The sequence below is a fragment of the Pygocentrus nattereri genome, chromosome 12 (genome assembly GCF_015220715.1).
Source record: "Pygocentrus nattereri isolate fPygNat1 chromosome 12, fPygNat1.pri, whole genome shotgun sequence".
Classification (NCBI taxonomy): domain Eukaryota; kingdom Metazoa; phylum Chordata; class Actinopteri; order Characiformes; family Serrasalmidae; genus Pygocentrus; species Pygocentrus nattereri.
Window position 1 is genome coordinate 11,446,341 of NC_051222.1, and position 13,105 is coordinate 11,459,445.

The 13,105-nt window shown below is 40.5% G+C and overlaps 1 protein-coding gene across 2 annotated transcripts in view; it reads right to left on the reverse strand.

The window, feature by feature from the left end:
• Positions 1 to 13,105, reverse strand: part of mad1l1 (mitotic arrest deficient 1 like 1) — a 111,872-nt gene that overhangs the window by 95,420 nt on the left and 3,347 nt on the right. For both annotated transcript variants that reach the window (XM_017717427.2, XM_037543179.1), the window contains exons 3-9: positions 12,473 to 12,613; positions 10,796 to 10,975; positions 10,596 to 10,720; positions 10,414 to 10,495; positions 10,070 to 10,200; positions 9,781 to 9,895; positions 8,577 to 8,638 (exon numbers count right to left, since the gene is read on the reverse strand). In XM_017717427.2, the coding sequence (XP_017572916.1) occupies positions 8,577 to 8,638; positions 9,781 to 9,895; positions 10,070 to 10,200; positions 10,414 to 10,495; positions 10,596 to 10,720; positions 10,796 to 10,975; positions 12,473 to 12,613 (836 nt within the window). The remainder of the gene's footprint in view (positions 1 to 8,576; positions 8,639 to 9,780; positions 9,896 to 10,069; positions 10,201 to 10,413; positions 10,496 to 10,595; positions 10,721 to 10,795; positions 10,976 to 12,472; positions 12,614 to 13,105) is intronic.

The window sequence follows — 13,105 nt, forward strand, 5'->3', positions numbered from 1 at the left end:
CTACCTGTGGACAAGCCATGTGAAGCATTGTTCTTTTGAGCATGTGTGTTAGTTTAGGAGCTGATCTGTTCAGACTAATGTCACATTTAAAAGATACTGTGATCTGCCAAACGGAAAAAATGGAATTGGTGAGAAAATCAGATTTGGGCCACTGCTCGTTAAGCTAACATTAAGTTAGCCACTCAACATGTTTAATTTCACCTTCCCAGTTATTGTTTTCAGTGGGCATTGGCCGTAAAACACCAAACTACGACGATACGTTGCTTTTTCACCGCGGTAAGAGAAATCCATACCATCACAGCCCTAATATGCAAATCTGAAACCCGACTGACAGTGTCATTTAAACATTCTTCTGGACACGGTGAGAGGACTTGCTTTGGGTTTTATAAAGGCGCTCCACAGACTGTCACGATAATCCCATGACAAAGAAAGGCCAAGGCCACACTCAGCAGTACCCTTCAGGATATTTTTAGACATGGAAACCTCACACTCTCTGAATTCTGCTGGGTTTTAACTTCATCTAGAGGGCACTCATGACAGACTCCAAAACGAAAGGGGCCTGTGGAGTTTTTGTACACAAGTGCCCCCCCCCTTGCCTTTACTCACCACATTACGCAGGAACCATTTCAACACTTAAGTTTTAAGTCCAGCATTCTGATTTTGTGTCAGTTGGCTTATTAAAGTGACATCAGTGTGAAATGCTTCACGGCAGCTGTCATGTTACATTATTCAAAGCAGCAGCTTCCAAAAGAAACAACAGATATACCTATCTCTGTTGGCTTCTCTCCACGCAAACACATCCTTGTGCTTTCCAAATGGTTTCTAGTAAACAACTTTACGATTGTAGCACTAAACTCTTAAACTTACTGGGCTCCAATGCTTTGGAAGTGGCTGTGAAGGTGCAAGATTAGATTAGGTGTACGCTGAGTTGACTGCACCCTGGCATGTGGTATAGTGGTGCATATATAAAAAAACAACAACTCATAATTCAATAACTGATAAATCAAACTCAACAACTGGCCTTAAACTTTGTTCTCAGCTCCTTCCTTTGAACAAGCAAAGCTGTCATGTCTTAAATGGTTATAACTCAAACACTCAACTCCCAAAATAATTGACACTCAAAAGACTCTGGAAACTTTGACACACAATACATGTACAACATCTAGCATTTAACACAACCTGTACTGTGACTTTATAATGACAGTTTTTGGTTTAAAGTCAACATGAAAAGGAATGTATATTTTCTGTTCACTCTCAGGAAAACAACTCATGGCCTTCAGGGCATAAACACCGTCACTGGGATGGTACCCTCAAGAGCACATCTTCAGCTCCTTTAGACAGAGAACATTAACATATCATATTACACACTAGTAACATTTTCTCGTTGCACTGATTTCATGCATGACTTGGGGCCATTTATTTTCTATTTCTACTTTTGAAACTTGCATTATGAAAAGGGTGCAAATATTTCACCCTTCTCCTAGGAAAATAATAATAATAATAATAATAATAATAATGATAATAAATTTAATTTAAAAGCGCCTTTCTCGACACTCAAGGACACTGTACAAAATGTAGGGTTAAAAAAAAAAAAGTTAAATGTTATGTACCTTTAAAACATACAGTACACACTTGGATCTGAAGGACCAGTCTATTTGATGGTACAATGACAGATTCAACCTTGGGGGATTAAAATTTACATGAACAGTAACATTTTATTCTGTGCACCATGATGTATTTCCAACCTACCGAGTCAAGTGTTTCACTATAAGCCAAAATATTATGAAAACTCAGAGATGAAGCAGAGATGAAGATAAATTTCTTGTAACCATGCCAAAGTCTGTTATATATTACATGGTAAGGAAACACTCAGTACTTGTAGTTGACATGTTGGATGTAGGAGAAAACGGACAAGTGTGGAGCCCTGAGCAACACTGACAAGGGCCTAATCATTATGGCCAGACAACTAAACTGGAGCATCTTGGAAAGCGCACAGCTTGTGGGAGGCTCCCATCAGCAATGGTGAGCACCGATACCAACATGAGCACGAGGAGGGAACAGGAAACAGAATGTTGAGCGCCCAAGGCTCACTAATGCACAACGGTAGCAGAGACTATCCCATTTGGCCCAAACCAACAGAAGGTCTACTGTGGCACAAGAAATTCCTAATGATGGTTATAGAAGGAATGTGTCACAATGCATTCCACTGCACCCTGCAGCAGACCAGACAGAGCACCCATGTTCACCACTGACAGTGCCTACAATAGGTATGTGTGAGTCAGACACAAACCTTGGAGCAACAGAGGAAGGTCACCTGATCCAATAGTGGTCCCATGGACACTCGCAGAGCAGGTACTATTTGGGTGGTGGATCATTCTCAGCGTTGCAGTAACACTGATGTGGTGACGGTGTGTTAGTGTGTGTTGTGCTGGTACGAGTGGATCACTGACCACTCTATTAGACACTCCTACCTTGTCAGTCCACCTTGCAGATGCAACGTCAGAGACGATACCTCATCTGCTGCTGCACAGTTTGGGTTGCTCATCCTCTAAATCCATCTACCCAAAAAGTACCTGCTCTGTGAGGGTCCATGGGGGTCCTGACCACTGAAGATCAGGGTAAAAGAGGGCTAATAAAGTACGCAGAGAAACAGATGAACTGCAGTCTGTAATTGTATAACTGTACAAGTGGAGCTGATGAAATGGACAGTGAGTGTAGAAACAAGGCGGTGGTCATAAATGCTATGCTTTATCTGTGTATTTACAGATTAGTGCAATTTCTTCAAAACCCAGGATCAGCAAACCAGCACTAAACTATTTTCCTAGTTTATGGTTAATAAAATCTCTTGAACAAAGGAAAATAAAAGGCTGAACAACTTAATCTATTAGGGAAACAAGCCACCAAATGTGAAGGAGATGTTCCATCTAAATGTTTCTATATGGCATCTGAAGTTAATAAGCACTGCAGGATCATTACTGAACATCTCTTTTTTCCCCCCACAGGCGACTAGAGAAGCAAAAATGCTTTAAAAACTGCTTAAAGATAAATCAAGCACCACTAAAGTGTTATGAATGGGACACAAAAAAACACATTTGTGTACACAATTTCATTCGTGCTCGCTTTGTATTTATGAGAAGGAAGAGATTACAATGTTCATAAGAAGCCGCTCACAAAGAAGTGAATAATCCTAAAATACTAAATTTTTTTATTTGTATAACGCTCTTCTAAAAGCAAAGCATGTTTTACAACGGATCAAAGAAACTCTGGGGACAAAAAGGTTGTGCTATGAGAGGTAGGCGAGAAGTGTTGAGTAAAGAGGACAGATGGAATGAAAGTGCACTTGTAGAGAGATTGGGGTTAAGGTTAGGAATGACCTGCTACCCATCTGGAGTGTGGCACTGCAAATGGTCCACTGTCAGACAACCTGACGGTACAAGGGAATGAAAGAGCTTGCTAACAGGGCTGGGTTATCAAAATTCACACTTTATTTTAAGGCTACCTACATAGAGGCTGCATAATGCAGTAAGCATTAAGTATTTATAACCAGTGTATAACAGCACTGCAAGACGATATGAAGATGTTGGCCATTTAAGTTCCCTTATGTGGGAATGATGCGCCATTCTTGTTGATAGAACAAATGTGCATCATGTTAGTTCAATGATCTTTGTATCAATGTCATTTACTTCAGAAAATACCGTGCAAATGCTGACATAAGCTTCTTAAGACCACTTAAGTCTTCAAATAAAGTGTTAACCAAAATTCAATACTATTAAGTGCCATCAGCTGCTTAGGGCCCCGTGTACCACTATGCTTTGTAAGATGTTCAAGTGAGGGGAAAACGCAACTAGTTTATCATGTTTCAAACGAGAACACACACACACACACACACACACACACACACACACACACACACACACACACACATATATATATGGAGCTGAAAAACAGAACAGAAAAAGATGCTGAGGAGAAAAGGCTTAAAGATAAAAGGCATATTTAGTTATTTTGCTGTGTTGATGTTTGTTAACGCTAAGCTTGTAGTTGGACAAGAAGTGGCACTCACTGAGGTCTGTCTAATGAAGCAGGTTCAACTTAGACAGGCTTTCTGACTAAACTTCAGCTAAATAAATAAATAAATAAATAAAAAATCAGTTACAGTTAACTATTTGACAGCAGCGCTAACAACCTTCTCTGCCAATCTAGGTTTAGATACTCCGACTGTGACTAATCCCCGTGCACGTGCGCATCAAAGCATGATGTTGCCATGTTGAAAAGCCAGTCACATAAAACATAAGCAGGAGTCACAGAGGAAGGAAAAAGAAACCATACAACCAAAATGTGTAGAAAGTTCCTAAAAGTACCCAGCAATAAATGACAATATAACATTATGCAATGTCATACAGCGTGCTGATTGTTTAAGACGTTCAATTAACTTGAGGGCAGGCTTGCTTGTGCTTCAAGATAAGATAAGATAATCCTTTACTTGTCCCACAACAGGGAAATTCTCAATGTTACAGCAGCAAAGGGACAGCAAAGGAAACGGTAGATCACGTTGGGGTCGAACATTTCTTCTGCTGTCCCTTTGCTGCTGTAACACTGAGAATTTCCCCGTTGTAGTACTAATCTTATCTTATCTAACAACACGGCAAAATCTATTTCTCTACATCTATCACTTCAGTATTCACCTTCATACCAGTTTAACTCCCACTTTTATTAAAAGTCACACATGACAGTCATTACATACAGACTCCCCTAGCCCTCCCAGTTCATGTCAGGGATTTTCATGGGGAAAAAAGAACTGTGTACTGAAAATACAAGAAACTCTAAGGATAATTTGTAGTATGTATTCGGGTGAACAGTTGTTGCTGAATGTTTCAAAGTAATCATTTATTAAAATAATTATCTTACCTGAATGAAGAATCTTTCATTTTCAAAAGGTAATCTCAACTAGTTTTCATGTTTGATGCTTATTCATATAGTTCTATCACTTCTAGAAGTTTACATAAAAAAAAACGTAGAGCCACAGATCTTACTAACTATTGCTTCAGAGCCAACTTTAAGATGCTTTGACTGTATATTTTCTCAAAAAGGATCATTTGAAATTGCCTGAAACTTTGAGGTGTTAATATTAACTGCACATGTATAAAAAATTTTAAAATGTTATATTTCTCCTTCATCATTTAATCATGCTATTTTTTTATATTTTTACTGGCTGTAATATTCCATTCAGTGGTTTTATTTCACAGTTAGATATTTGTACCATGTTAAGGTACAAGGTTTTCCATCTCTGTGTGATACATATTGAGCTGATGTTTCATTGGGTTTAGGAAATTTGCAAGTTACCGCTTGTAATGGTCTGATTTGTTGCATATTAGATGTCATTTTGCTCAGTGTGTGGGGAATTTTAGTTATACACAGGAAAAGATGTTAAATTACTTGTGCTGTTGGTAGGGGACTTCCCTCAGCGGCCAGACCTCTCACTGTCAGATGCAAGTACTCATACCTAAATACAACACCGAGTGACACTTAATACTAACAACAACGACCATGCCTTTGTGAGCATTTCAGAGGATGTCGAGTGAGCACCTTCCCTCTTCAGCTTGGAATTAAGCCCATGACACCTCCAGAAGGCTCAACAGTAGTGTCTGGTGTCCCAGACCCACCCCACCCTCACGATGGGTTATGAGTGTCAATATGAGATGCCTCAAACATTACTAAGAGACTTTCCCCAACAATGTCTGAATACCAGTCCATGTGTTCCTTCAACTGTGCTTGGGCATAATCGCTAGTGACTAACATATACCATTCTTTAGCCATACTTATGCCCTATAGATTTAGGCAGCTTTAAATAGGGCTATACACATGCCTTGTTGATACAGGTTACATATATGCCAAAATTCAGAACATTTTGTCAAAGCATACCAATTCCCCCAACATCTTGCAACAACAGGCTTCTTCTACACAATACAGGTTAATCCACGTGTCCCCACGTAGTCTGTGAACATTAAAAACACTGAATGACTATGATTCATTAAAAAGAGAGCATAATTAGGTTTGTTCATTCGATTTAGTGCAGTGCATTTGGTGAAATGTTGATGAAAAACCACTGTTTTCGATGTGAGTTTTTTTATTGTGGTTTTGCTTAAATATCATGATACATGTCGTGAAAATGTCTCAGTATTGTACTATGATGTTTTTGCCATAATGCCCATCCCTGAGCTCACAATGAAAACAATTACCAACAAACAATGTGCTTAGATACTTGACGCAGCTGGGTTGTACTGCGTTTCCATGGTGAGAAGGCACTTGGATATGAGAGCTGATGAAGGTGATAAAAAGTATGTTTGTTCACTGAATTGTTTGTGCCCAATAATGTCAAAACATCGGCATGCCAGTCATTGCACTTACCCAGGAATAACAGGTAATCGTTAATGCTGAACCCCGAAGTTTATTTTAAGCTGTTCGTATTTATTGTCATGTTTTTTTTCTTTTTGCCTGACAGTATCCTGAATTTCAGTTTTGGCCAAGCACTTTCGTTTTGGTGCATCACAACTGTACCTACACATTCCACCAACTCTTCCCATTCTGAAGCTGCTGAAGAGAATGATTGGATGTTTCCACATGAGTGCTAAAAAACATCAACATCTCACACACCACACAGCGGAGTCACTCTCTCGTCCTACATAAGCGACCGCTGCAAAAAATCAACCGTGTCTAAAACAGCCACCGGTTTCTGCTGGACCCTGAGGTTCTCAAAACCCATGGTACTGAAAAACTCATGAAAACATGATATATGAAATGTACCAGAAGGAACACAAGCATACAACTCGCTCGGCCTTGAGGGGTGTGATTAGGTGTAAACAAGCCCTGTTTTTTTGACCACAGCACCCTCTAGTGTTTAAGAACTGCGTGAAAAACCAAAAAGTCTACAGACACCTAAACGTTTCTTCAGAAATCAAGGGCATTCATAGGGAGTTTATCCTCCTCTCTGGCAGTAAGAGCCTCTACTCTTTTGGCAAGGCTTTATACTCGATGGTGGAACACTGCTGTGAGGATCTGATTGCATTCAGCCACAAGATGATCCCAAACACCACTTCAACTCTTCTTAAAAGTATTAGGTGGAGCTCCAGAGAACGTTTCACTATTTCACAGCCCAATGCAGGGGGGCTTTTCACTTTGAGCCGATGCTTAGCACTGGGCATGGAGGTAATAACATAATAAACATGGGATTTATCATTTCAATTATTACATAATCAACTTATGTGAACCCCTAAGTCAAGAGTTTTATGCATCCCTTCTTTCTATTACATTAGGCATCCCTTTGCCCTGTGACCTGGACTTGCCTTACATAGGTTTTTCTGCTTCAACACACCTAATCCAACCAATCCAATGACGTGGTTTTGTTAGCACTGGGCTGGTCCCAATAATATGAATATTCTAGCATCCGTTAATTATCCTGGTATTTCTTCCTTTATTATTTATTAAGCTTCATCTTTTGTTAACCCTTAAATTCAACAAAAATTCTAACAAGCCTGTGGATTAGAGGCTTATTTAATTCGTTTCAAACAAAACATTTTAACACTGATCCTGGAAAAATAGTAATTACTTAAGGATGGATGTGATAGAGTATAATCACATCATACACAGGTGATCTAAGCTAAACGTTGAATAAAACCACATTCTCCCTATGTTGACGGGGGGTAGGGGGGGGTTGTACATTCTTACAGTCCTGTTGAAACTTTGTCTTTTCCGAAATTCTGTAAAGCTGCTTTGTGACAACATCCGTTGCAAAAAGCGCTATACAAATAAATTTGATTTGATTTGATTTGATTTGATATCAGTCCAATACTGTGCTCTTTTACTCATACTCATTAAGATTAAGTGGCCCTTATTAGTACCACAATAGGGAAATTCCACCTCTGCAATCTAACCCATCCATTTAGTGAAACAACACATACACACCAGTGAAGACACACACTAGGGGCAGTGAGCACACTTGCCCAGAGCGGTGGGCAGCCCTTGCTGCAGCACCCGGGAGCAGTTGGGGGTCAGGTGCCTTGCAGTCGCAAGGCTGGTTTAAAAAAAACAAAACAAAACAAAACAAAAAAAAAAAACACAATACTAACATTCCCATACCAGCTGATACCGGGTGACTTAAGCCAAACACGAACATATGCAGTGAAGGAGGGTCTGCTCACACAGAGAACGGTTAACTGACTCCATGGTGGTCAGGGACAAAGTTAATGGTCACAAACATTGTCTACTGTGTACTGACCACAAGAATGCACCAACACCTTTGAGGAAACTGAACCCTGTGAGCTTAGCAGAGAACGGTCAAGAACTGTATAGGAGTTGGTGCATCACAGGTAATGAAAATATTTATAAAGAATTAAGTTAAAAGGAACCATCCACATTACAGTGCCAGAAACTAGTACACGGCCAACAAGTGAGCAGAAAGTTCTTTGCTAACGGCTGGAGGTTACAAGACAAAACATACATATTAAAACTAAAAACAAAGGGAACAGCAGCGTCGATTCTACCAAAACATCTCACCCCACATATTTACCGCAGCTTACCTGATGTTCAGTCCAGTGGTCTGGCCAATGTTTCCCCAAGCTTGCAGCTCCTGCTCTAATTTCTGTTGAAAGTAAAAAAAAATGGTTGAAGGAAGAGAAACAAAGTGTTCAGTCAAAGATGCTACTGACAGTAATGATTAATGATCATAATGATCGTTCGTTTTATTCAAACATCATCATGTTAACAGGTAGATTTCAGCTTTCATTTGTTTTAAAACGTGATTGTATGTTTCCTCAAGTTCTTCCTTTAAAGACAGGGTTTTAAATGGCCTCTGCTGTGGCCAAGCGCAGCTTACAAATAGTCAGAGAGATAAAAAGTAAAAAAAGTTTCCAAACAGCATTTCCACTGATGCTGTAATTGGCTCCCTGGTCTCTGGTGTCATTAGTTAGAAATAAAGAAATTAAGAAATTGTTGTGTACCCTCACACATAACAGAAATAAAGACAAATAAAGAGATTCACTCGAAAGAGGCTCTGAATGTTCTGTAATAACTCTCGCTTAGATGAAGCAATCTGAACGAAACAACGTGCAATGCGCTCCTCAGTACATGGAGCCTGGAACAAGCCGGAATGCCCCTGCGTCAGAGCGATGAGGTAGGCGCTGGACAGCCATCACGACGTTTAACCTCTTTTTATAACTTCGGTTGCAGACCCGTGTGTCTGGCAGAAAATGGAGATCACTTCCAGCACTGCACGTAACACAATCAATTACACACACGTCAAGATGCGTATTGTATTTTTTGGTTCAGATTGCTTCATCCTAACAGGAGTTACAACAATATTCGGGGCCTCGTTTCAGTGAATCTCCCAGTACAACTGCTACATTATCTACTAGTTTTGCTTACGTCTATAAATCCATACATTTCTGGCACCACTGTTGTGCTCTTTGCTCAGTCGACTGAAAAGAAAGTGGGTACTTTGCTGTCCTGTGCCGGTCACCACAGACCTGTTCAAACTGAGCAGCGATAGAAGCAGCCTGCCGAGCAAAAACCATCTGTAACCACAATTTTTTAAATTACCAAAAAAAAAAAAAAAAAAAGGAAAAATAACCAATGCTCCTGGCCAGTTCTCTGTTTTTATTTTACATAAGCTTTAATCTATAGTCAGCTCGGTTTTGTCCTTCTGAAAGCTAATTTCATCAATAATTTCAAAACTTCATAGTTCTTGCAATATTTATGCAGCAGTGTTCTGTTGATTTACGTTACCTCTTTCTCCAACTCCAGTTTTAGCTTCTCCTCAACCACCTTCTCCATTCTCTCCAGCTTCTTCCTCAAACCCTCCGTCTCCTCTTTCAGTAGACTACAGTTCTCTTTGGTCTCCCTGCATGTGGAAAAACAATAAATAACAAAATATTAATTAATAATGCATTTAAAAACACAAAATCATTATTTGTTAGTTATTCCTTACATCGCCAGTTAATATTATGAAGACTGGAATAACATCAGCATATCCAAATTTTTCACACGTCACGTCCCTCATTATCTTTCATGGTACCTGAGATACAAATTATCCTCCTGTAGACGTTTAACTTCTCGCTCTAGCTCTGGCAGCCTGGCCACTTCAGTCTTCATATTCTTCACAATGATAGAGTCCTGCTCCTGCAGCACCAAACGCCTCTTCAGCTCCTACAGGCAGAGAGAAACAAAGCATCACAGCATAAAGCCACAAATTAGGGATTTGTAAATACATGGTTTATTATGTTACACTGTTTTATGCATCAAAACACCACCTCTTAGATTAAACGCCAATTCCAACAAACGAATCCCAATGTAAGCCAAAGCAACAAGGTTTCTGTCTCCAAATAAAAGCCATTAAAAACAAATGCTGTCATAATGTACCTTGATCTTAAGTTCACTCTCTGTGCTGGACAGCTGAGATGACTGTAGACTCTGGTACTTCTGATTGACCTCTTGGTACTTTCTATTGGTGTAAGATATTTAGAAAATTAAGAAGATGTATGCTACAAGAATTACATTTTCATAATGTACTCAAGTTTACAGATAGTGCATTTGTTTCCTACTTGCGCTGCATCTCCAGCTGTTCCTGTAGGGCCTGATTTTCCAAGTTCTGGGTGGAGAATTTTGACTCTTGAATCTGTAGCTTCTGGTTAAGTGTTTGCACCTCATCTTTGAGTTCACTGATCATCTGAAACAAACATATAGCAGCAGCATTTAGAAAGAGTCTTCATTCAGTCATAGGAGATAAGCGCCTTCTGGGTACCTGGTTGCCCTCTCCAAGTTTGTTGTCCTTCTCATTTGCTTGCTTTTTGAGTTCCTCAAGACTCCGCTTTAGGGCTTTGTTGTTATCCAACTGTTCACTCAAAGCTTGGCTTAATTTTTCCTCTTTTTCCTCTAGGTGTCTGATCTTTGTCAGCAAGTCCTGGTTTTGGTCAACTTGCCTCTGTGGAGAGATCAGTTTTACAGGTAGTAAACCCTAACACACATTAAAGTTATTTTTAAGGTTATCAAACACATTTTTCCCTTAATCTGGTCACCTGAGTAATAATAACAGCTAAATGTTAAGACAATGCATTCAAAAGACACAAACAACACCGTGTTGTTATTTCGGCCTTAAGCCAATATACTTAGCTATGTTTTTTTTCCATAACCTAGATATTTTTAATTGTACTTCACAGTTGATACATAAATTTAGCGTGTGTGTGTGTGTGTGTGTGTGTGTGTGTGTGTGTGTGTATATATATATAGCCCATAGCTTCAATGCCTTCATCTTGCAGGAACTGCTGACACACTCCAGCCACATGAGGTCTAGCATTGTCATGCATTAGGAGGAACCCAGGGCCAACCGCACCAGCATATGGTCTCACAAGGGGTCTGAGGATCTCATCTCATTACCTAATGGCAGTCAGGCTACCTCTGGCGAGCACACCCCACACCATTACTGACCCACTGCCAAACCGGTCATGCTGAAGGATGTTGCAGGCAGCAGATCGCTCTCCACGGCGTCTCCAGACTCTGTCATGTCTGTCACATGTGCTCAGTGTGAACCTGCTTTCATCTGTGAAGAGCACAGGGCGCCTGCCAATCCTGGTGTTCTCTGGCAAATGCCAAGCGTCCTGCACGGTGTTGGGCAGTGAGCACAACCCCCATCTGTGGACATCGGGCCCTCATACCATCCTCATGGAGTCGGTTTCTAACCGTTTGTGCAGACACATGCACATTTGTGGCCTGCTGGAGGTCATTTTGCAGGGCTCTGGCAGTGCTCCTCCTGTTCCTCCTTGCACAAAGGTGGAGGTAGCGGTCCTGCTGCTGGGTTGTTGCCCTCCTACGGCCTCCTCCACGTCTCCTGGTGTACTGGCCTGTCTCCTGGTAGTGCCTCCAGCCTCTGGACACTACGCTGACAGACACAGCAAACCTTCTTGCCACAGCTCGCATTGATGTGCCATCCTGGATGAGCTGCACTACCTGAGCCACTTGTGTGGGTTGTAGAGTCTGTCTCCAGCTACCACGAGTGTGAAAGCACCACCAACATTCAAAAGTGACCAAAACATCAGCCAGAAAGCAGAAAGGTACTGAGAAGTGGTCTGTGGTCCCCACCTGCAGAACCACTCCTTTATTGAGTGTGTCTTGCTAATTGCCACTAATTTCCACCTGTTGTCTGTTCCATTTGCACAACAGCTGTGAAATTGATTGTCAATCAGTGCTGCTTCCTAAGTGGACAGTTTGATTTCACAGAAGTTTGATTTACTTGGAGTTATATTGTGTTGTTTAAGTGTTCCCTTTGTTTTTTTTTGAGCAGTGTGTATATATATATATATATATATATATATATATATGTGTGTGTGTGTGTGTGTGTGTGTGTATATATGTGTGTGTGTGTGTGTGTGTGTACAACCACAAACAGAAAATATACATCTAACAATGGTGAACCATCAGTCACCTGCAGGTCCCTAGAGCTGGAGTGAGCCTCTTTCTCCAGCTCTATACGTGCTCTTTTGTGGCTGAGCTCCATCTGCTGTTTCTCCTGAGTGAGCTGCAACAGGCTGGTGTGGGAGCGGATTCGTTCAGCTGCCTCCTCCATCTACAGAGCACCATGATAAAACACAATGTATGAGCTAATCAGTGTTGCTTTGATCAAATATCCTACAAATAGAAAGACCTTAACATTCTATGTCATTATCAATTAATGTATCACACTGGCAGTGTCTCTTCTGGCTTTAAACATATTGACAGTATTCTAAATGAACCTTGAACAGGGACCTTTCTGTGGTGGTCTGAATAGAAAATATACAGTAAATACTGTCTCCACAAAAATAGAAAAGCGCCAACCAGGTCATCAAACTGAACATAACAGATTCTAACTCTATTCAACGAAGAATGTGCTCAGGCTTTCGAGTGGCACACCCATCTATGGTTTCGTGCTATAGTAGCAAGCTCATTAGCTCAAAAGCCCATATCACACGTTTCTCTTGTACCCACTTCCTCCACACCCCCATCCCGCCATCTACCTATAATATTTGTGTGGCTTAATTCAATCATAATTCATTTTTACACAACTATTTTCCACTTCTCT